Source organism: Oncorhynchus mykiss, chromosome 5 (genome assembly GCF_057628025.1).
Source record: "Oncorhynchus mykiss isolate SJ-2025 chromosome 5, ASM5762802v1, whole genome shotgun sequence".
Lineage (NCBI taxonomy): Eukaryota > Metazoa > Chordata > Actinopteri > Salmoniformes > Salmonidae > Oncorhynchus > Oncorhynchus mykiss.
In genome coordinates, this window is record NC_143026.1 from 56,653,951 (window position 1) to 56,679,248 (window position 25,298).

A 25,298-nucleotide genomic window follows, 5' to 3' on the forward strand; every position below is an offset into this window, starting at 1 on the left:
TTCAACACTTAATTTACCATTTATTCACATGAACAGAGTGTGTATTTGAGGTTACAACATAGAGGTTTCGTTTAAAACCAGGTACTTGTTTCTATATCTGACAGGGAATTTCTGCCAGTAGTGCAGGGAGCTGGGTGGACTTTATTTGACAGAATGGAAGACTTTGTGTGCCACCTGGGGGACAGAAATGAGAGGTAAAGTTATTGCAAACTGTCTAGTCAAATGTATGCAAAGTGAGTGACACTTGTCTCCTAAAGTAGCTAGTTATACCATCAAATGTATTCTCGCTTCATTCCTCGTCTGGTGACTGAAAGCATATAACCGTAAACCATATGAGGGTCGGTGTGCTTTTCTTTACCCATGTCTCCACATCCTTCTGTCCTGCGCCATCATCCAACTATTGTACTCAAATTCTAAGCTCTCCAATCATGAAGAACTTAACAATGGAGAAGCATGCTATAGAGTAAATACAAATCACTGACTCCTGAAAATGGGTGTCATCTGGCTGTAGAAGTTTAAAATGTTGAGTCACACAAATGTATTTGTGTATCAGTTGCAGTAGCAGACATCTCCTTCGCATAGAGTTGACTGAGGAGACAAGGAGTTGGACCCACTGACATCTCTCTTTGCAGTCTGACAACCAGACTTAGTCTCAGGTTATTTTTTTTGGCAGACTAAGCGAGAGCCAACCTGCTGTAACATTCTATCAAGAAGTGCTAGCTTTAAATCAGCTGGTTGCTTTAACATCCACTCATGCCTGGTTGTATGTTTCCCCTTGTACCCCATGGTTAACCGCTGCTGACTGTGTCTGGGTAGATCTCACGTACACAGTGGTCCCGGGCATGGAGAAAGTCAAAAAGCTCTTCAGTGCAGTCCTCTGCGGTCTCGGACTTGGAGCCGACCCTGGATTCGCAGTCCTCCAGTTTTGCCCGGGTGTGGATGCAGTGCTCTGCCTGTGCACACTTGTCCCGCACTGTGTCAAGGGGGTCCTGGAACAAAAGGACCAGGGCTACATAAGTCATCTATTCCATAGCCTGGTCCCAGATCTGTTTGTACTATAACCAACATGTCTGGCATAACAAACAACCATATATCAGACTTGGCTATAGCACAAACAGATATGAGGCTGGCTATTTATTCCCCCCAGTTGCATGACAACTAACTAGTTGACAAAATATTCTTTAGGTTTTAGAACCAATGCAAGGTGGGCAGATTACGTTGCATCATACCAAATCGATACATACCACCATATCTTCCTCCTCTTCTTCCTCCTCTTCCTGAAAGAAAAACACATTTTAAAGCACTCGAAACATGACACCGATATAACACACTGGACTACTTGCCAAGGCTGTTGTTAGCCAAGCTAGTTAGCTAACTTGCATGCTATTTATTGCCACTGGTTGCTCGAAAACAACCGAGCAGATTATTGGCTAACTATGCTGGCTAACTATGCTAGCTAACGTTAGCTGACTGGCTAGCTGACGTACCGGCTGGCTAGACACTGTCTCTCCTGTTAGCTATAGTAGCAAATCTAGGCCTTAAACACACGGTTCCGTTCATTATTTAACCACATATTGAATGGGAAATGGTTTATTAATGTCTTACATCTTCAATCATTGAAAATAAGAATTTGTTCTTAACCTGTTCCTGAACAAGGCAGTTATCCCAGTGTTCCTAGGCCTTCAGAGTTTCTTTGATTGTGTTCCTAAGCTGTGACGGCCTAGGAACACTGGGTTAACTGCCTTGTTCAGGGGCAGAACAACATATTTGTACCTTTTCTGCTCGGTTATTCAAACTTGCAACCTTTCGGTTACCGGTCCAACGCTCTAACCACTAGGCCACGCTGTTTGCCCTGTACATTAACTGGTGAGCTGAGCACTGCCATCATTGATCATTGCCACACAGCCTCTAATTGTTAATCCACTGCTCAGTCAACCACAACACACACACACACACACACACACACACACACACACACACACACACACACACACACACACACACACACACACACACACACACACACTTAGGTCAGAGAGGCCAGACTATCTAATCACTGATAAAGGTTATCCTCTACATTGTGTTCGTTTTTTAAAAACATTTTATATAGTGTTGCTTGTAGCGTCAACAATGTAAGTCTATAATATCTGCTGTGTCACTGTCACCGTAAACCTATGATCTTTTATCATACCCATTTCTACCAAAGTAAGCACTTATTGTTTGGAGGACAGACTGAAAGATTAAAGTCCAGGAAAAAGGCAGAATTTGATTGGCCCTTCAAGTGCCCATATTCAAATGATGGTAGGATCAGAGCAACAACATTACACCCACACACAGGCTGGGGGTGATATAGGCTACACATATAGGCATCAGCTTACAAATGTCTCATTCATCCCCCTCCTCTCTCCTGTAACTATTCCCCAGGTCGTTGCTGTAAATGAGAATGTGTTCTCAGTCAACTTACCTGGTAAAATAATGGTAAAATAACAAATAAAACAACATACACTGAACAAAAATATGAATGCAACATGCAACAATTTCAATATTTTAGAGTTACAGTTCATATAAGGAAATCAGTCAATTGAAATATATTTATTAGGCCCTAATCTATGGATTTCACATGACTGGGAATACAGATATGCATCTGTTGGTCACAGATACCTTAAAAAAAAAAAAGTAGGAGCGAGGATCAGAAAACCAGGCAGTATCTGTTGTGACCACCATTTATTTGCCAAATGCAGTGCGACACATCTCCTTCGCATAGAGTTGACCTACACCTGTTGTAATCGGATAATGTGACAAATACAATTTGATTTGATTTCATCCAAAATATTGACCAGTCACATTTATTTATTATACAGTTTAATTTATACGCACATATAAATATATATATATATATATACAGTTGAAGTCGGAAGTTTACATACACTTAGGTTGGAATCATTAAAACTCATTTTTCAACCACTCCACAAATTTCTTGTTAACGAGAATTGTATCTTTAAAATTGTGTAAAATACTTGTATGTTTGAGGGATTTTAATTATGGGATTTTTGTTGTTTTGAATTTGGCGCCCTGCACTTTCACTGGCTGTTGGCGACGTGGGACGCTACCGTCCCACATATCCCAGAGAGGTTTTAACAAACTATAGTTTTGGCAAGTTGGTTAGGACATTTACTACTTTTTCCAACAATTGTTTACAGACAGATTATTTCACTTATAATTCCCTGTATCACAATTCCAGTGGGTCAGACGTTTACATACACTAAATTGGCTGTGCCTTTAAACAGCTTGGAAAATTCCAGAAAATGATGTCATGGCTTTAGAAGCTTCTGATAGGTTAACTGACATAACTTGAGTCAATTGGAGGTGTACCTATGGATGTATTTCAAGGCCTACCTTCAAACTCAAAAGAAATCAGCCAAGATCTCAGAAGAAAAATTGTAGACCACAAGCCTGGTTCATACTTGAGAACAATTTCCAAATGCCTGAAGGTACCACATTAATCTGTACAAACAATAGTACGCAAGTATAACCACCATGGGACCACGCAGCCGTCATACCACTCAGGAAGGAGACGCGTTCTGTCTCCTAGAGATGAACGTACTTTGGTGCAAAAAGTGCAAATCAATCCCAGAACAACAGTAAAGGAGCTTGTGAAGATGCTGGTGGAAACCGGTACAAAAGTATCGATACACACAGTAAAACGAGTCCTATATCGACATGACCTGAAAGGCTGCTCAGCAAAGAAGAAGCCACTGCTCCAAAACCGCCATAAAAAAATCCAGACTACGGTTTGCAACTGCACATGGGGACAAAGATCATACTTTTTGGAGAAATGTCCTCTGATCTGATGAAACAAAAATGGAACTGTTTGGCCATAATGACCATCATTATGACTGGAGGAAAAAGGGGGATGCTTGCAAGCCGAAGAACACCATCCCAACCGTGAAGCACGGGGAGGCAGCATCATGTTGTGGGGGTGCTTTGCTGCAGGAGGGACTGGTGCACTTCACAAAATAGATGGCATCATGAGGCAGGAAAATTGTGAATATATTGAAGCAACAACTCAAGACATCAGTCAGGAAGTTAAAGCTTGGTTGGAAATGGGTTTTCCAAATGGACAATGACCCCAAGCATACTTCCAAAGTTGTGGCAAAATGGCTTAAGAACAACAAAGTCAAAGTATTGAAGTGGCCATCACAAACCCCTGACCTCAATCCTATAGAAAATGTGTGAACAGAACTGAAAAAGCGTGTGCGAGCAAGGAGGCCTCCAAACCTGACTCAGTTACACCAGCTCTGTCAGGAGGAATGGGCCAAAATTCCCCCAACTTATTGTGGGGAGCTTGTGGAAGGCTACCCTAAATGTTTGACCCAAGTTAAACAATTTAAAGGCATTGCTACCAAATACTAATTGAGTGTATGTAAACTTCTGACCCACTGGGAATGTGATGAAAGAAATAAAAGCTGAAATAAATCATTGTGGTAAAGTGGTGATCCTACCTGACCTAAGACAGAGAATTTTTACTAGGATTAAATGTCAGGAATTGTGAAAAACTGAGTTTAAATGTATTTGGCTAAGGTGTATGTAAACTTCCGACATCAAAACATCCCTTTTTCAGAACCCCGTCTTTCATATATAATTTGTAAAAATCCAAATAACTTCACAGATCTTCATTGAAAATGGTTTTAACACTGTTTCCCATGCTTGTTCAATGAATCATAAACAATTAATGAACATGCACCTGTCAAATGGTCGTTAAGACACTAACAGGTTACAGACGGTAGGCAATTAAGGTCACAGTTATGAAAACTTAGGACACTAAAGAGGCCTTTCTACTGACTCTGAAAAACACTAAAAGAAAGATGCCCAGGGTTCCTGATCATATGCGTGAATGTGCCTTTGGCATGCTGCAAGGAGGCATGAGGACTGCAGATGTGGCCAGGGCAATAAATTGCAATATCCTTGCTGTGAGACGCCTAAGACCGCGAGCGCTACAGGGAGACAGGACGGACAGCAGTTCATCCTCGCAGTGGCAGACCATGTGTAACAACACCTGCACAGGATCGGTACATCTGAACAGCACACCTGCAGGACAGGTACAGAATGGCAACAACAACTGCCCGAGTTACACCAGGAACGCACAATCCCTCCATCAGTGCTCAGACTGTCCGCAATAGATGCACTGCAGAGGGTTGCAATTCCATTGAATTGGGGATAGTTTAACCAAAATATGCTACAAGACCTAGAATTGCCTTATGAGTATCCCACAAAAAAAAAGGTTCACGTTATAAGCTAACTTTTTTGATGAATTTAAGCAAAATTCCCCAAATTCCATGGCTTAACTTCCCATGGAACATTCCCGGAAAAATTCCTGAAATTTACCGGAAAGTTTCAGACCCTTTGCAACCCTAGCTGTGACTTCCGATTTAAATACGTAAACAGGTTAAATGTGGTTAATGGTTTGCAGAAAACATTGCAGGAGTACAAAATGTCACCAATGCTTGCAGTGAAAACAAAACACACCACCTATAGAAATAATGCAGTCCACAAAATTCCACATTACAAAAAGCTGGAGTGACCTACAGTATATGTGATTGCTGGGGGTGTTGATTGAGTTGTGCATTACCTTTTCCACGTATGAGTGGAACACAGCTTCTGGAGTTAGTGTTCCGCCCTTCAGTTGTTTGGACAGCTCCGCCAGTGACAGTGAGAGGATGAGAGAGGTGTTTGTTTCAGGGTCCTGACACCCCCCCTTGTTCAGGGACACATTATTCCATTTCTGTTAGTGACATGTCTGTGGAACTTGTTTAGTTTATGTCTCAGTTGTTGAATCTTGTTAAGTTCTTACAAATATTAACACGTTAAGTTTGCTGAAAATAAACGCAGTGAGAAGACGTTCCTTTTTTTGCTGAGTTTATATAAATATATATATACAGTGCCTTGCGAAAGCATTCGGCCCCCTTGAACTTTGCGACCTTTTGCCACATTTCAGGCTTCAAACATAAAGATATAAAACTGTATTTTTTTGTGAAGAATCAACAACAAGTGGGACACAATCATGAAGTGGAACGACATTTATTGGATATTTCAAACTTTTTTAACAAATCAAAAACTGAAAAATTGGGTGTGCAAAATTATTCAGCCCCCTTAAGTTAGTACTTTGTAGCGCCACCTTTTGCTGCGATTACAGCTGTAAGTCGCTTGGGGTATGTCTCTATCAGTTTTGCACATCGAGAGACTGACATTTTTTCCCATTCCTTCTTGCAAAACAGCTCGAGCTCAGTGAGGTTGGATGGAGAGCATTTGTGAACAGCAGTTTTCAGTTCTTTCCACAGATTCTCGATTGGATTCAGGTCTGGACTTTGACTTGGCCATTCTAACACCTGGATATGTTTATTTTTGAACCATTCCATTGTAGATTTTGCTTTATGTTTTGGATCATTGTCTTGTTGGAAGACAAATCTCCGTCCCAGTCTCAGGTCTTTTGCAGACTCCATCATGTTTTCTTCCAGAATGGTCCTGTATTTGGCTCCATCCATCTTCCCATCAATTTTAACCATCTTCCCTGTTCCTGCTGAAGAAAAGCAGGCCCAAACCATGATGCTGCCACCACCATGTTTGACAGTGGGGATGGTGTGTTCAGCTGTGTTGCTTTTACGCCAAACATAACGTTTTGCATTGTTGCCAAAAAGGGCCTCTTGGCTGCATCTCTGATCAGTCTTCTCCTTGTATGAGCTGAAAGTTTAGAGGGACGGCCAGGTCTTGGTAGATTTGCAGTGGTCTGATACTCCTTCCATTTCAATATTATCGCTTGCACAGTGCTCCTTGGGATGTTTAAAGCTTGGGAAATCTTTTTGTATCCAAATCCGGCTTTAAACTTCTTCACAACAGTATCTCGGACCTGCCTGGTGTGTTCCTTGTTCTTCATGATGCTCTCTGCGCTTTTAACGGACCTCTGAGACTATCACAGTGCAGGTGCATTTATACGGAGACTTGATTACACACAGGTGGATTGTATTTATCATCATTAGTCATTTAGGTCAACATTGGATCATTCAGAGATCCTCACTGAACTTCTGGAGAGAGTTTGCTGCACTGAAAGTAAAGGGGCTGAATAATTTTGCACGCCCAATTTTTCAGTTTTTGATTTGTTAAAAAAGTTTGAAATATCCAATAAATGTCGTTCCACTTCATGATTGTGTCCCACTTGTTGTTGATTCTTCACAAAAAAATACAGTTTTATATCTTTATGTTTGAAGCCTGAAATGTGGCAAAAGGTCGCAAAGTTCAAGGGGGCCGAATACTTTCGCAAGGCACTGTATATATATATATATATATATATATATATATATATATATATATATATATATATATATATATATATATATATATATATATATATATATATATATATACATATATATATATATATATATATATATATACATATTACTGCCATTCAAAAGTTTGGGGTCAATTAGAAATGTCCTTGTTTTTGAAAGAAATGTAAAAACAAATTGTCCATAAAAACTTTAAAAAACATCAAATTGATCAGAAATACAGTGTAGACATTTTTAGTGTTGTAAATGACTTGTAGCTGGAAACGGCAGATTTTTTCTATTCTGGTTAGTGCCATTGGAACACAGGAGTGATGGTTGCTGATAATGGGCCTCTGTACACCTATGTAGATATTTCATAAAAAATCTGCAACATTAACAACATCTACACTCTATTTCTGATCAATTTGATGTTATTTAAATGGAGAAAAAATTGCTTTTCTTTCAAAAACAAGGAAAGTTCTAAGTGACCCCATACTTTTGAACGGTAGTATATATATATATATATATATATATATATATATATTAATCAGTTACCCAATCAAGGAAGGGCCCCCCAGTTACCCATATGAGCCCCCTACCTGACGATTAGCAGAGCGGCATCAGGCTGTCTACAATCATTGAGAGCGGGCTCCTGAATCTTCCTGTGGTTGGCGGTTGCAGAAATATATATATTTAATCCATTTTAGATTAAGGCTGTAAAGTAACATAATGTGGAAAAAGGGAAGGGGTCTGAATACTCCGAAATGCACTATATATATATATATATATATATATATATATATATATATATATATATATATATATATATACATACATATATACACTGCATACATCCTAATATATACGGTGCATTTCGAAAAGTATTCAGACCCCTTCCTTTTTTCCACATTTTGTTACTTTACAGCCTTGTTCTAAAATGGATTAAATGTTGTTTTTTTTAAATAATCCTCATCAATCAACACACAAGACCCTATAATGACAAAGTGAAAACTGGGAGAGAAAAAATAAGAAAAAGAAAAAACAGAAATACCTTATTTAGATAAGTATTCAGAGCCTTTGCAATGAGAATCGAAATTGAGCTCAGGTGCATCCTGTTTCCATTAATCATCCTTGAGATGTTTCTACAACCTGATTTGGAAAGGCACACACCTGTCTACATAAGGTCCCACTGTTGACAGTGCATGTCAGAGCAAAAACCAAGACACGAGGTCGAAGGAATTGTCCGTAGAGCTCCGAAACAGGATTGTATCGACACACAGATCTGGGGAAAGGTACCAAAAAATGTGTGAAGCATTGAAGGTCCTCAAGAACACAATGCCCTCCATCATTCTTAAATGGAAGAAGTTTGGAACCACCAAGACTCTTTCTAGAGCTGGCCGTACGGCCAAGCTGAGCAATCGGGGGAGAAGGGCCTTGGTCAGGGAGGTGACCAAGAACCTGATGTTCACTCTAACAGAGCTCTAGAGTTCCTCTCTGGAGATGGAACTCTTGGCCTAAATGCCAAACATCACTTCTGGAGGAAACCTAGCACCATCCTTACGGTGAAGCATGGTGGTGGCAGCATCATGCTGTGGGGATGTTTTTCAGTGGCAGGGACTGGGTGAATAGTCAGGATCCGGGGAAAGATGAACGGAGCAAAGTAAGAGAGGTCCTTGACGAAAACCAGCTCCAAAGTGCACAGGACCCCGAAAAGCCTTTTTGAAATCTGACATGTTGGCTGGATTCACAACGAGTGTAGCTTTAATGTGTTATCTTACATGTGTGATTTAATGAAAGTTTGAATTTTATAGTATTTTATTTGAATCTGACGATCTGCATTTTCCCTGGCAATTGGCCAAGTGGGACATTTGCGTCCCCCCCTATCCCAGAGGTTTTAAGGTTTCCATTCCAACAGGACAATGACAATGACCCTAAGCCCACAGCCAAGACAAGACGTGAGTGGCTTTGGGAACACGTCTCTGAATGTCCTTGAGTGGCCCAGCCAGAGCCCGGACTTGAACATCTCTGGAGGGGCCAGGAAATAGCTTTGCAGAGATGCTCCCCATCCAACATGACAGAGCTTGAGAGGATCAGCAGGGAATAATGGGAGAAATACCCCAAATACAGGTGTGCCAAGCTTGTAGCGTCATGCCCAAGAAGACTCGAGGCTGTAACCGCTGCCAAATGTGATATTTCAGTTGTTTATTTTTAATATATTTGCTTTGTCATTATGGAGTATTGTGTGTAGATTGATGGGGGGGGGGGGGGACAATGTAATCCATTTTAAAATAAGGCTGTAACGTAACAAAATGGGGAAAAATGTAAGGGGTCTGAATACATTCCGAATGCACTGTGTGTGTGTTTATATATATATATATATATATATATATATATATATATATATATATGTGTGTGTGTGTGTGTGTGTATATTCTTAACATAAAATCGTATTTTTATATATTTTAGTCCCTATATTTTAGTCCCTTTATATATTTTAGTCCCTGGGTTTATTGTCCCTGTAAACCCCTGCATTAATCCGACCCTACACACACAGCAGAGTTTACATTTCAGAGTAAACTAGCACATGAACACTGCATACATCCTAACGAAATAGCCTTCTCCCTTCTGGATGTTACATCCTCAATAGGTCTACTGTAGGAATACTGGGTATTTTGAAAATGAGCTAGTCAAGGCTATGTCTGACAATCACTTTCTCCAAAAGGCCTATTCCCAATAAAATAATTCGTTTTTCCTAAATACGGATTTATAATTTAGAAATAAATTCACAAACTCTTCATTGTGTGTATTTCTGCCTAGGCCTGTGGACAAACGCCTGACGTCATAATCAACTGATTATGACTTCAAGCCTCACACTGAATTGCGTGAATTTATTTTAAAAAACATAACATACATGTAACACAACACAATATCAAGTTAAGTATGGATATCGTTGGTGCAACAACCCAAGTCAGGTATCTGCTTGATTGAGGAGATTGTACAAGATTACGGTAATATTTTCTAAATGTGATGTCCCTGATTTTACATGGGCATGTCACACACTTTTGATGAATTAATTTTAACTTTCAAGATTCAGCGGAAAATTGCCACGATGATTAATCTATCAAGAGAAATTGGGAAAACTGTTGCTGACACGATATTGCCACAGGGTGGCGCACATTGTCGTGTTTTCTGTTCGAAACGATGAGAAGCCGACAGGCAAGCGACTTCTGGCCCGCCGGCTCCTCCTCTTCCAAGCTGTCAAGTACAGCAACCTTAACGTAGCTGTCCATGTAGTAACTGTATCAGATTGTAAAAGTGTTACGAAGAGCAAAAACAAAGTGGTTGGCTCATTTATTACCCCGTTCTGCCGATAGGTTAGTGGTTGGAAATGTATTGGGCTGCATGGTTGCAACTGGCCAAGTTATCTTTCAAATTGGAAGTGGTTTGACAGCTCGCTGCCTATGCCTTGCCCACGAAGGCGCCCCAACAACGGAGTAAGTCAGGACAAATATCGCCGTTATTTTACACCAACTTTGTTTATGCACTTTTAATTGTACTACACTAGCTATGCTGTGAACTCGTGATGTGCTGTCAGCTTGCTAGTTAGCAAGCAGATGAATGACTTTTTCCCACCTCTTTTGTTGATGATGCGTTTGTTTATGTCCGGACAGACAGCGTCCGATAAGGTCCAGCAGCAGTTTGTTGATCAAATGTAGCTAACTAACTTTAGCAGTTTTTTTAGCTGGCTATGTTGCTGGCTAGAACGAAGCTAGAATGTAAATATTTCCACTTGTCAAGAGGACTTGTGGGGGTAATGACTATCTTCCAAGCTGCTATAGCCGATCTAAGCATTGTTTTGTAAAATTAGCCATGCAATCCTATTCGATTTGTACACAGAACCATATATCTAAAAAGTTAGCCAAAATATGTACACGCGATGCATTCATGGATGTTGTTTCTCAGTATGTGTGTCGTTATATGTGCATTGCTGTGCACACTGTCTGTCTGTCTAAGTGTGTGGTGGTCTCTTTTACCTGGCTTTATGCCAGTAGTCATCCTATCTATTCCTTCAATGGCTTCCCCGTTCTACCCCACCCTGAACACAGAGCCCTCACTTTCCAACCCTCACTCTCTCCGCTGTAGTTCACATAGGAGGAACATCATTCAATGTACTTATTAGGATCAGCTTCAAGTTGTTGTGGCAACACATTCACGTGTTTGCTCGTGTCTTTTTGTGTCTTTAGTATCAGTGTCCTTTTCAGTGGAATAGAGGTTTGAGAGAATTACAGTACAATATGTTCCACTCTCGGGACTCTCTAGGGCTGGGAATTAACAAGGGACCTCACAATAAGCTTTTTGCTATTTCAAATGGTCACCCATATTGATCAGGCCATACCTGGCCTGTCGGCCGGGCCACACCCAACAAACTGGAGCAAAAAGGCTACCACAAGGATTGTTGAAGAACAGGGTGCACTGTTTTGGAGAAACGTGTCCTTCAGTACAAACTGTCACACAATGTAGGCTAGTAAAACGTTTGAACTTTAATGAACTGAATGCACACCCGGCTGGTTATTATTTTCCTGAGCTCATGGTGTTGGCTCTATCCCACTTGGTCACTAGTCCGACCAGTGGCTGTTTGTCTGTCAGTAACCATGGAAACTAACATGCACTGTATCCGGCCTACTAGCGGCCTAAGCAACCTAAACTTGTTACTGTAGTTGTTAAACCTGGTGATTTAGTGTGAGTCAACTTCCTTTTCGCTGTCAACTCTGTCCTCTAAATGTGCCTATCAGTCACACAGATGCACGCTCTAGCTTCCTGTCTCTGTGAACATACAAACACACATCACATCATCTCACTCCGCACGTGCCTTTCCCCATATTTGAGCTTCTCCGCAGTACTTGTCTGCTAATTCTAATCCGTGTTAGCCCTGTTTGGAAGTTGAAGTTCATTCCCAAACAGCCTGGTTTTCTATGCTGTCTGAGTAAAATGGATTTGGTAGCTCTAGCCTTTTCATATGACTATACCAATTATACCTGTGTTGTATTCAGTCCTACACAAGATCTACTGAGAAACCTTTTTTATTGCACACCACTCAAACACACACTCACACCCATTGTACCATGCCCAGAGTGTGTGTGAGAGAGAGAAAGCAGCGTGAGGTGCTCGGGAGTAACTGGATTAGAGATTATACAGGAGAGCAAAAAATTTTTTTTACAAAAATGTAACTCTTGTGTTAACAACTTTTATTTGACCGTTACTGTAAATAAAGTCCTACGTGTGAAGACCTGTAAACCAAGGGAATGTTACAACGTGTGCTGTTATTGATAGGTGTGTGAGTGATTCCTCCAATTTAAGTCGGCTTGTCACGCAGTAGCCTATATGTGGCATTGACACTTCTCTGTTTCTCTCTCTGTCAGACATGTCGCGACGGAGTATGAGGCTGGTTTTAGGGGGATACTACAACCAATCCTCCGAGGATGACGAATCCTCCTCAGTTTCCTACAGGGAGAGCCCTGTGAGGTGTGTGTCTTCCATGTTGTACAGTATAACCTTATACAGTAGGCCTAATACTTTAACACCATGTCAAACTCTCCCTCTCTCTTCTCTCTTTCTCATCAACCTCCTCTCTCTTTCTCTCTCTATCAGGGTCTTTACCAAGAGGAAGAGAGGGGGTCATAAAGTGGCCTCCACTTGTACCTCCAGCCGGGCCAACAGCGTGGCTAGCACCACTAGCACGATGGAGCCACTCAGTAATGCTGAGGACAACATTGGTACGGTTCACCCCACTTTCTGCATCCACGGTCCCAATGACACTCCCTCAGTTACTTTCACCGTCTACTGTGCACTCAGTACTGTATGCGTTGTATTACAGTGAGCTAGGTAGGTTAGCTTTGAATTGTAGTTACATAGATAGCTAGGGTAGCTGCTTTGTTGTTGTTGTTAGTTAGCTAGCTGGCAAGCCTTTTCTGTCTGTGGTTATAGTTATCTATTATGGCTATTCAAAACGGACCATCTGACCCTCTCTCTTTCTCCCCGCAACCCTTGCCCCTCAGGGGTCTCAAGTTTGGTTCAGAGGAGGAAGACCTTCCAGGAGCCTCCCAGTGTGGCTCCAGCACCAGCCCCCAGCCTGAATCTGGCTCCTAGCCCCAGGGGCTTCCCCTCCTGCCAGACCAGCCTTAACCAGGCCCAGAGCCAGAGCAGCACCATGGACAGCTCTGGTTACTCCTCTTCAGAGGCAAGACGTTTCAAAGGATACTCTGGATACACGTCTTTGTACGGACAAAGTGCTAGCGCCAGCCAGAGCTCTGGCGCCAGCAGGAAAAGCGCCAGCTGGAGTGAGTAATGTGTGGGTGTGTGCTTGTTTGTTAGCATTAGCATAGCGTTAGCTTGTCTAAATGCTTGAAGCTTGTTTGTTAGCATTAGCTTGTTTCTATGCTTGTAGTCTGTTTGTTAGCATTAGCTTGTCTCAATGATTGTAGCTTGTTTTTTTTAGCATCGGCTTTAACTCTGTCTCCTCCTGTAGCCCCTCCGTTTGTCCCTGCCGGTGTGGGGAAGGCCATTCTAATTGCCTTCCTCCTCCTCTTGACTTTTGGTGAGTGGCATCACACCCCATAATCATACAGTCTATAGTTATATAGAACTGCCATGAAAAGAACCAACAGCAAGCTGTGTATACTTGCACTTTTACTTTATTGGTGCTAGATGTAAGTTGTCCACACATGACATCCCTAACCATAGTACTTACTAATTCACTGAGGGAACGTATAAAATGGCACTAACAGAAGTACAACACATACTATACGAGCAATAATGTAGACACAATAATGTTCACACATCTAAATGTTGTCTGTGAAACCTGTATGATACGGTGCCCCTTGGCGTATTCAGGTCTATTCTGCCTCTCTCTGCTAGGCTGCTGGCACCTTGCCCCCTTAGTATGGTCCACCCTGACTCCGACTATGACCCTGAACCGACCAGTCATCACCCCGACTCCACCCCCTGTCTTCAGTCTGCCTCCCAAGGCTATGGTAGGATCTGATAGGACCACATACCCGCCAGTCATCTCTCTATCATCTTTCTCTTGATTTGAAAGGATGCTGCATTGACGCACTGCATATGTAACCTACTCCTGGATTGTACAATAAGGTTTGTCAACTCCTTCTGCAGGATGAAGCGTCAGTATTCAATTCTGCTTTGGAAGCCAAGATGAACACCATCCTGGTAAGAGAGACAGAGAGAGAATACAAACTATAGTTCATTTGGGTGTATTCATTTTTGCTGAACTGAGTTGTGCGTGTTTCTCCCGCAGACAGAAATAGAAACACTTAAGAAGAAAGACCACCAGCAGACATTTGTTACCGAGGTGAGTACTCTACAGCGGTGGTTCCCAAACCTTTTATAGTCCCGTACTCCTTCAAACATTCAACCTCCAGCTGCGCACCTCCTCCTCTAGCACCAGGGTCAGCGCACTCTCAAATGTTGTTTTTTTGCCATCATTGTAAGCCTGCCACACACACTATACGATACATTTATTAAACATAAGAATGAGTGTGAGTTTTTGTCGCAACCCGGCTTGTGGGAAAGAGCTCTTATAGGACCAGGGCACAAATAATAATATTATAATAATTAATCATTTTGCTCTTTATTTAGCCATCTTACATATAAAACTTTATTTCTTCATTAAAAACTGTGAATAACTCACTACAGGTTAATGAGAAGGGTGTGCTTGAAAGGATGCACATAGCTCTGCAATGTTGGGTTGTATTGGAGAGAGTCTCAGTCTTTAATCATTTTCTACACACAGTCTGTGCCTGTATTTAGTTTTCATGCTAGTGAGGGCTGAGAATCCACTCTCACATAGGTATGTGGTTGCAAAGGGAATCAGTGTCTTAACAGCATGATTTGCCAAGGCAGGATACTCAGCACAGCCCAATGCAGAAATCTGGCAGTGGCTTCTGATTAAATTACATTTTCACAGAACCGCTTGTTGCAATTTCGATGATGCTCTCTTGTTCAGATATCGGTAAGCGGACTGGAGGCAGGGCACGAAAGGGATAACGAATCCAGTTGTTTGTGTCGTTCGTTTCGGGAAAGTTTCTGTGTAATTGCACACCCAGCTCACTCAGGTGCTTCGCTATATCACATTTGACATTGTCCGTAAGCTTGAGTTCACTTTCAACACAAAAAAAATCATACAATAATGGAAATACCTGTGTTTTGTCCTTGTTAATGCAGACAGAGAAGAACTCCAACTTCTTAATCATAGCCTCAATTTTGTCCCACACGTTGAATATAGTTGCGGAGAGTCCCTGTAATCGGCAAGTAGCCTAGTGGTTAGAGCGTTGGTCCAGTAACCGAAAGGTTGCTGGATCGAATCCTCGAGTTGACAAGGTAAAAATATGTCGTTTTGCTAACCCACTGTTCCCCGGTAGGTCGTCATTGTAAATATGAATTTTTCTTAACTGACTTGCCTAGTTAAATATTTTAAAAAATCCTAGATTCAGATCATTCAGGTGAGAAAAACCTCATCCAGGTAGGCCAGTCGTGTGAGAAACTCGTCATCATGCAAGCGGTCAGACAAGTGAAAATTATGGTCAGTAAAGAAAACTTTAAACTCGTCTCTCAATTAAAAAAAAAAAAGTGTCAATACTTTGCCCCATGATAACCAGCGCACTTCTGTATGTTGTAAAAGTGTTACATGGTCACTGCCCATGACATTGCATAGTGCAGAAAATACACGAGAGTTCAGGGCCCTTGCATTAACAAAGTTAACCATTTTCACTGTAGTGTCCAAAACGTCTTTCAAGCTGTCAGGCATTCCCTTGGCAACAAGACGTACGCAAGTGGCGTCGGGAGCAACTGTTTGCACGCGCCTTACCACTCCACTATGTCTTCTTGTCATGGCTTTTGCGCCATCAGTACAGATACCAACACATCTTGACCACCAAAGTCCATTTGATGTCACAAAGCTGTTCAGTACTTTAAAAATATTATCTCCTGTTGTCCTGTTGTCCAGTGGTTTGCAGAAGAGGATGTCTTCCTTAATTGATCCCCCAGAAACGTAACAGACATATACCATGAGCTGTGCCAGGCCCGCCACATCTGTTGGCTCATCCAGCTGTAACACATAGAATTAACTGGCTTGTATGCGAAGCAGTAATTGTTTCAAAACCTCTCCTGCCATGTCACTGATGCGTCGTGAAACCGTGTTGTTTGATGGAGTATTGTCTGTATAGTTTTTTGGGCCTTTTCCCCCAGCATTGTCCCAGCCATATCCGCGGCAGCAGGAACAATTAAGTCCTCCACAATAGTATGGGGCTTGCCTGTCATCGCCACTCGGTAGCTCACCATATAAGGTGCCTCTAGCCCCTTCTTATTAATGGTATCTGTCGCTTTTATACAGTTGAAGTTTACATTTAAACTCAGTTTTTCACAATTCCTGACATTTGATCCTAGTAAAAATTCCCTGTCTTAGGTCAGTTAGAATCACCACTTCATTTTAAGAATGTGATATGTCAGAATAATAGTAGAGAGAGATTTATTTCAGCTTTTATTTCTTTCATCACATTGACAGTGGGTCAGAAGTTTACATACACTCAATTAGTATTTGGTAGCATTGCCTTTAAATTGTTTAACTTGGGTCAAACGTTTCGGGTAGCCTTCCACAAGCTTCCCACAATAAGTTGGGTGAATTTTGGCCCATTCCTCCTGACAGAGCTGGTGTAACTGAGTCAGGTTTGTAGGCCTCCTTGATCTCACGCTTTTTCAGGTCTGCCCACAAATTGTCTATATGATTGAGGTCAGTCCTTTGTGATGGCACTCCAATACCTTGACTTTGTTGTCCTTAAGCCATTTTGCCACAACTTTGGAAGTATGCTTGGGGTCATTGTCCATTTGGAAGACCCATTTGCAACCAAGCTTTAACTTCCTGACTGATGTCTTGAGATGTTGCTTCAATATATCCACATAATTTTCCTGCCTCATGACGCCATCTATTTTGTGAAATGCACCAGTCCCTCCTGCAGCAAATCCCCCCCACAACATGATGCTGCCTCCCCCATGCTTCACGGTTGGGATGGTGTTCTTTGGCTTGCAAGCCTCCCCATTTTTCCTCCAAACATAACGATGGTCATTATGACAAAACAGTTATATTTTTGTTTCATCAGACCAGAGGACATTTCTCCAAAAAGTACAATCTTTGTCCCCATGTGCAGTTGCAAACCGTAGTCTGGCTTTTTTTATGGTGGGTTTGGAGCAGTGGCTTCTTCCTTGCTGAGCGGCCTTTCAGGTCATGTCGATATAGGACTCGTTTTACTGTGCATATAGATACTTTTGTACCTGTTTCCTCCAGCATCTTCACAAGGTCCTTTGCTGTTGTTCTGGGATTGATTTGCACTTTTTGCACCAGTACGTTCATCTCTAGGAGACCGAACGCGTCTCCTTCCTGAGCGGTGTGACTATTGTTTGTACAGATGAATGTGTTACCTTCAGGCATTTGAAAATGGTTCTCAAGTATGAACCAGACTTGTGGTCTACAATTTTTCTTCTGAGGTCTTGGCTGATTTATTTTGAGTTTGAAGGTAGGCCTTGAAATACATCCACAGGTACACCTCCAATTGACTCAAATTATGTCAATTACCCTATCAGAAGCTTCTAAAGCCATGACATAATTTTCTGGAATTTTCCAAGCTGTTTAAAGGCACAGTCAACTTAGTGTATGTAAACTTCTGACCCACTGGAATTGTGATACAGTGAATTAATCTTGTGCCATGCACAAAGTAGTCCTACAAATGTCCTAACTGACTTGCCAAAACTATAGTTTCTGAACAAGAAATTTGTGAAGTGTTTGAAAAATGAGTTTTAATGACTTCAACTTAAGTGTATGTAAACTTGCGACTTCAACTGTATATGTTTTACTACTCTAAAGTCATCTTAATTCTCACTCAAACTCCTGTGGCTTATTTTTCAAATTGGCATGTTTCGTTTCTAAATGTCTGCGCAAGAGTGAAGGTTTCATCAAGTTGTGAGATAGTACTTTTTCATATATTTATTTTAATTTATTTTACCTTTTATTTAACTAGGCAATTCAGTTAAGAACAAATTCTTATTTTCAATGACTGTGTGTATCTAACCTAACGTAGCAGATAAAAAAGTGTATAATGTCCAGAGGTCTGTTTATAATAACGAGATGCTCATGTCTCTGCTCTGACATTGGGAGTCATTGTCTCAAATGAGGGAAGGCTGGCGACAAGCTGAGGTCCAAAATAAGCCCATAGAAATGCATTGGGCTTATTTTAGACAGATTCTGGCGAGAGTGAAACCTTTCACTTCGCCTCTTCCTCTCTGATCTGTCTGAGGTGGAAAAAAACTGGTGCAGTGGGTTATGGACATTGAGGTTAATTACCACATTTCTGCGCTGAACTAGGTTGAATATTTGCTTAATGAAAACGACAACTCCCTTCAGCCCAGCGTCCCACATAGTTCTTGACTTGATTTCTTTCGTGAATTATTTGATTTCTGTCTACAACTGCATTGGGCTCAGAAAAAAAACTAACTAAACGGAATTCAAGTACTTGAACCGATGTCGGTCAATTAGTTGTTTAATTAATAACCGGAAAAAATGTAATGTTGGTTAATCGCTCAGCACCAGTTTCATTTCCAGGGTTTTATACTATAGCGGTGTTGTTATTTACATACGGTTTTTGCACTTGTCTATCCCAACAGATGGTAGAGAGACTACAGACAGACTTGACAGACGTGAGGACAGACATGAGGAATGTGAGAGTGGACAGGTGAGTGTTTATTTTATTTAGTTATTTAACGTATATTTAACTAGGCAAGTCAGTTAAGAACAAATTCTTATTTTACAATGACGCCGTGGGCCAATTGTGTGCCGCCCTATGGGACTCTCGATCACGGCCGGTTGTGATACAGCCTGGGATCGAACCAGGGTCTGTAGTGACGCCTCTAGCACTGAGATACAGTGCCTTAGATTGCTGCACCACTCGGGAGCCGGCCCCATTCAGAAACTACCCCTAGCTCCTTATGCAGATTTGAAAGGATTTAAGACATTGGTGAATAGGAAAAGTATGAGACAATCTAACATCCCAAACTAGCCAGCAGCATACCACCCTCCATACCACCCTGCATCCCACTGCTGGCTTGCTTCTGGTTGGTTCCTAGATGGGAGACCAGATTCTGCTGGAAGTGGTGTTGGAGGGCCAGGAGGAAGCACTCTTTCCTCAGGTCCAAAAAATATATCCCAATGCCCCAGAGCAGTGATTGGGGATACTGCCCTGTGTAGGGTGCTGTCTTTTGGATGGGATGTTAAACGGGTGTCCTGACTCTCTGTGGTCACTAAAGATCTCATGATACTTATTGTAAGAGTAGGGGTGTTAACCCTGGTGTCCTGGCTAAATTCCCAGCTGTCCCTCATACCATCACAGTCACAGTCAAACATATTTTTCTCACTAAATAGACGTTACAATTAAGGTCACAGTTATGAAAACTTAGGACACTAAAGAGGCCTTTCTGCTGACTCTGAAAAACACAAAAAGAAAGATGCCCAGGGTCCCTGCTCATCTGCCCGAACATGCCTTTGGCATGCTGCAAGGAGGCATGAGGACTGCAGATGTGGCCAGGGCAATAAATTGCAATGTCCTTACTGTAAAACGCCTAAGACAGCACTGCAGGGAGACAGGACAGACAGCTGATCGTCCTCACAGTGGCAAGACACGTGTAACAACACCTACACAGGATCGGTACCTCCAAACATCACACCTGCAGGACAAGTACAGGAGGGCAACAACAACTGCCCGAGTTACACCAGGAACGCACAATCCCTCCATCAGTGCTCAGACTGTCCGCAATAGGCTGAGAGAGGCAGGACTGAGGGCTTGTAGGCCTGTTGTAAGGCAGGTCCTCACCCGACTTAACCGCCAACAACTTCGCCTATGAACACAAACCCACCATCGCTGGACCAGACAGGACTGGCAAAAAGTGCTCTTCACTGACGAGTTGTGTTTTTTTCTCACCAGTGGTGATGGTCGGATTCACGTTTATCTTAGAAGGAATGAGCGTTACACCAAGGTCTGTACTCTGGAGCGGGATCGATTTGGAGGTGGAGGGTCCATTATGGTCTGGGGCGGTGTGTCACAACATCATCGGACTGAGCTTGTTGTCATTGCACTCAATCTCAACGCTGTGCGTTACCGGGAAGACATCCTCCTCCCTCATGCCCTGCAGGCTCATCCTGACATGACCCTCCAGCATGACAATGCCACCAGCCATACTGCTCGTTCTGTGCGGGATTTCCTGCAAGACAGGAATGTCCGTGTTCTGCCATGGCCAGCGAAGAGCCTGGATCTCAATCCCATTGAGCACTTCTGCGACCTGTTGAATCGGAGGGTGAGGGCTAGGGCCATTCCCCCCCAGAAATGTCCGGGAACTTGCAGGTGCCTTGGAAGAGTGGGGTAACATCTCACAGCAAGAACTGGCACATCTGGTGCAGTCCATGAGGAGGATATGCACTGCAGTACTTAATGCAGCTGGTGGCCACACCAGATACTGACTGTTATATTTGATTTTTTTTACCCCCCCTTTGTTCAGGGACACATTATTCAATTTCTGTTAGTCACATGTCTGTGTAACTTGTTCAGTTTATGTCTCAGTTGTTGAATCTTATTATATTCATACAAATAGTTACACATGTTTATTTTAATTGATTCTATTATATTGTAGTGTGGATCCTTTGGATTGGGAACGTCGTTTGAGCCAGCAGACAGCCGGCTTCTCCAGTCAGGTAGACGACCTCAAGGAGCAACACACACACGTCAGGGGGAGAGTCGCTGCCCTGGAGGACCAGACTGCCACGGTAATGTACACACCCACAAACAGGTACACAAACCCGGTCAAATTTGTAGCACCAGAGCCACGTATGTGTGCTGAATAACTGAAATATGAATGGCTGAGTCCAAAATGGCACCCTATTCCCTATGTAGTGCCCTGGTCAAAAGTACTGCACTTATAGGGAATGGGTGCCATTTTTGGACTCCGACAACATGAATGATGAGCCTTCCTAACCTAATGGATTTGGTGTCTATTGTGTAGCTGCAGCAACAGGTTTACTCTGTCCAGAACCAGCCTCCCCCAGAGCCCAGCCCCACCAAAGCCAACGCACACCTGACCACCGAGCTCAAAGAGGCCATGGCCAAATGGCTGCATGAGAATGTGCCCCAGAATGAGCCACGGATAGTGAAAGAGATTGTGAAGGACTGCAGTCCTCCATTGGCTGACAGGATGCCGGACTTTGCCTTAGAGTCCCAAGGTGCCAGCATTGTGAGCACTCGGTGTTCCGAGACGTACCGCACCCGCTCGGCATGTGTGACCTTCCTGGGCATACCTCTCTGGTACTCCTCTGAGAGCCCCCGCACAGTTCTCCAGGTACCTCTTTCTAGCTCTTTTTATATGCTTTCTTTGTTGTTTGTTGCCACCATGTCAATAGGAATCTCCACTCTCCTTTTCTCTCTGTCTCCTTTTCTTTTTTGCATTTTCTAATCTAACTAAACGTGAACCTCACCTGTCCCCGCCCCTCAGGGCCAGCCTGCGCAGGCTGGGAAGTGTTGGGCGTTCCACGGTGCGCAGGGCACCTTAGTCATCGCCCTGTCTCATCCCGCGCACATCACCCACGTCACCCTGGAACACCTGCCTGTATCCACCGCCCCCACCGGACGCATCGACAGCGCCCCCAAGGCCTTCTCTGTCTATGTGAGTCACCTCTGACACCTGACCTAACTGTGATACTGTGACCCCCCCCCCCCCCTATTCCATGTAGAATCTTCTGTCGGACATTTCCCACCGAGATGTCTGGAGCAGTACGCTAAGGACTGGTTTCTCCCTTAAAAGATATCACTCGTCTATTTCTCCCTCTGTGCAGGGTATGTCCACCGAGACAGAAGACGGCACCTGCCTGGGAACCTTCACTTATGACCAGCATGGAGAGCCAATCCAAACCTTCCAACTGCCCGTGAGTCGCGTCATTCAAACTTAGTCAGGGTTAGGCTGGCTAGGTTTAACTTTTGGGGCTTGCTACAGCTGAAATCTGCCAACCTCAGTTGAGTTTCTCATGCTAACTCTTTATCCTTCCTCTTCTCTCCCTCTCTTTCTCTCAGAACCCTACCACGGCCACCTATCGCTATGTGGAGCTGCGCGTTCTGAGTAACTGGGGTCACCTGAAGTACACGTGCGTGTACCGCTTCCGTGTTCACGGACACATGGCCCCATCCTCCACATGAGAAGGGCTCACCGTCCACCATCTACCCCATCCGCAGACCTCAGAGAGGCTACGCTTTCATGTTCCGTCAACATCATGACAGTCTAAATAAATCCCTCTATTTTGCAGAATCAGGGTGGTTTCATACACTGGCTTCTGTCTAGTGCGAGGTTAGAGGTCGTGAGGTTAAAGATCTATAGTGATTTTTTTTGTGCTGACCTGGTGGGAGTAAGGGGATGGGTTTTTCTGAGATTGAAGTTTGTGTGCGTGTGCTTTTGAGCATAGATTGTTTGCATTTTGTCTGGCCACAGCAGACAGACATTTCAGATTGTACCTTGAAGGTGTGTGTATAACAGTCCTGCCTGTGTTACTGGACTCTTATTCAGTTATTTTGTTTGCTTTTATTTGTATCTTATACAACAGTTGAATTATGTTGAGAAAGAACGTTGTTGTGGATGTATATTTTGCAAGTATCAAGATGTATAGTTAATATATTTTATTGCGATAAGGATGTAATGTGGTTGCAAATGATTATTTTCTGTTGCTCTGAATGACTATCAAAGTTTTTGAAGTACCTTGCCAATAGGCATCCTATTGAAAGATGTTTGATATGATTTGAGATGCTTGATATACGTTTCCTCACACAATAATAGAGAATAGAAAGAAATAGGCAGGCACACTCCATGAGTATTGTCTTTACTCAAAAACGCATCTTAGTTGTACATGTCTTGTCACATTTATTTATTTCAAGTTACTCTTAACATTTAGCCTTTTTTTTTTTTTTTACAATTCAAATAATTTTGATAGTAGTGAAAGCACATCCAGGCAACTTCCCAGATGCAAGGTACAAATGATAGAAAATAAATACATATTTATTTTGTCTTGAATAACTCTTTCCTCTCAAAAGCAATGAGGCCATTTCAATGTCAGTGAGTCCAAATGTCAGGTTTTCAACTTCCAAACATTTGTAAATGGTACAAAAGTAACCTACTCATTGCTATTCTATGATTTAAATCATCAGAATGTTTTTAGGAGTCATATGTAACTTTTTTTTGTACATTTACAGTATTATTGATTTAAACATTTTGCAGTAGTGGTACAGACTAACAAAAGACTGATTGTAAGAAAATACTAATATGAGAAAATAATCATATGATTTGCTCTCAATACCACTTTGAGGTATTTGTTTTGATCTGAAGTTACAACAACAACTCCGGGTCAATTTCTGTTTACTTATTTTCTGTTGAATTGGACAAAGAATGTTTCCGTTAGAAATGCAATTTAAATTCCTGAAATGACTGGCAATATATAAATAATGAATGTGTATGACATCTTTTTCTACTCTTTTTAAAATACCCTTTTTTTGTTGTGTTACTTTCATGCAATAGTTATTTGAAAGCGAGGCATCTTAACAGGTATTTCAGATGTTTAGAATTGGGTTTTCAAAAAAATATACTTTTAGTTAGGTGTGTGTTCAATTGGCACAAAACAGAATCTTTGTTTATTTTTTTTTAAACAGTAGGATTAAAAAAATGTTGATATTACCTGAACTTGTTCCATAAAAAAATGCTCAATTATTCTGTTGCCTAACATTTTTGCTACATTGTGCTCAACAGAACACGGCCCAGGTGAACATAATAGTCATATTTATTTAATTAGGGTTATTGTGTTTTTTTTATTTATCTTTAATCAGTGGTCCAACTTATTTCATTGATTTGTTATTGATGATGCATCAATATTGTAGCATGTAATTAATGCAGGCTAATATAATGAGACAGCAGAAGTCTTCCCTTCGACTGTTATAGCCGGGGGTGCTGGCCTGTGGTAGTATAAGGTTAAGAGTGACATTGAGGTGACTAATGAAACCTAACTTCTGCTTTTACCTCCTGATTATTTTCACTGCAATCGCTCAGCAATTCGATGCATTCATTGATTTTACATATATATATATATATATGAAGATTTTATTTTGTTAAAGTATAGCTAAGTACTATGGTGCTTAGGTTTTATACACACCATAGCCTTAAATCACATGGAGTTATGTCACTATACTCTCTGAAATGTGCACTTGTTCACTTTCTATCAGGGATTGCTTTTAAAAAAAGGGTCATCTGGAATTGTTACATCCATTTTTGGACTTTAAAATGAACTAGATGGTCCGGTTAACCATAATGATAGATTTGTTTCACTGATGGGGTTGTGCTTGTGTGTCGTTATTTTTAATAAATTTGCTAAATGTTCTATACACCTGTTTTTGCTTAGTCATTATGAGGTATTGTGTGTAGGTTGAGGGGGGAAAAAACTATTTAATACATTTTAGAATAAGGCTGTAACAAAATGTGGAAAAAGTCAAGGGTTCTGAATCATTTCCTAATGCACTGTATTCATAGTTTGGTTGAATAGGAAATACATCATATTTAATATGTTGTACCATATTTGTACTGTGTACTTGCTTGTGTCCTTGAAAGTGACTACACCTCAGCAATTTAGAACTATAAAGTTAAGATTTTAACCAGCATTACTAGTTATTGTTTATGGCCTACTCATGATAAATAATTACTTTGGGGATTACTTCGATTATATTTAGTTACATTTAATATGAAGTGAAAGCCCTGTACATTTATTGGACCCTGATCCAGTGATTGATAGGAGTGATGACCAATGGGGGCTGAGTTTTCACCAATAACATTACCAGGGTGGCT

General features: G+C 41.8%; 2 protein-coding genes across 2 annotated transcripts; one reads left to right on the forward strand and one right to left on the reverse strand.

Annotated features, from left to right (window-relative positions):
* LOC110524069 (cytochrome b-c1 complex subunit 6, mitochondrial) lies at nt 1–1,617 on the reverse strand. Its single transcript, XM_021603381.3, has 4 exons — nt 1,606–1,617; nt 1,245–1,277; nt 828–989; nt 1–174 (listed from the first exon to the last, which is right to left on the reverse strand). Exons 1-4 carry the CDS (start codon nt 1,615–1,617, stop codon nt 142–144), a joined length of 240 nt encoding a protein of 79 aa, XP_021459056.3. The 3' UTR covers nt 1–141.
* An 8,869-nt stretch (nt 1,618–10,486) lies between these two features.
* Nucleotides 10,487–24,173, forward strand: LOC118964621 (uncharacterized). The gene is made up of 14 exons (XM_036977863.2): nt 10,487–10,816; nt 12,743–12,845; nt 12,972–13,096; nt 13,379–13,660; nt 13,849–13,917; nt 14,238–14,353; nt 14,493–14,546; nt 14,635–14,688; nt 19,050–19,117; nt 21,066–21,198; nt 21,435–21,767; nt 21,921–22,091; nt 22,261–22,350; nt 22,496–24,173. Exons 2-14 carry the CDS (start codon nt 12,745–12,747, stop codon nt 22,616–22,618), a joined length of 1,719 nt encoding a protein of 572 aa, XP_036833758.2. The 5' UTR covers nt 10,487–10,816; nt 12,743–12,744; the 3' UTR covers nt 22,619–24,173.
* The last annotated feature ends 1,125 nt before the right edge of the window (nt 24,174–25,298 follow it).

Bases quoted from the DNA above. Each gene is read 5' to 3' on its own strand.
- LOC110524069 (XM_021603381.3), bottom strand. The intron at 990-1,244 runs GTATGTATCGAT...CTTTTGTTCCAG, and splicing joins AAGAGGAGGAAGATATGGTG to GACCCCCTTGACACAGTGCG. The intron at 175-827 runs GTACGTGAGATC...TCTGTCCCCCAG, and splicing joins TCCATGCCCGGGACCACTGT to GTGGCACACAAAGTCTTCCA.
- LOC118964621 (XM_036977863.2), top strand. From the start codon at position 12,745: ATGTCGCGACGGAGTATGAGGCTGGTTTTAGGGGGATACTACAACCAA. The intron at 21,768-21,920 runs GTACCTCTTTCT...CCCGCCCCTCAG, and splicing joins GCCCCCGCACAGTTCTCCAG to GGCCAGCCTGCGCAGGCTGG. The intron at 22,092-22,260 runs GTGAGTCACCTC...CCCTCTGTGCAG, and splicing joins CCAAGGCCTTCTCTGTCTAT to GGTATGTCCACCGAGACAGA.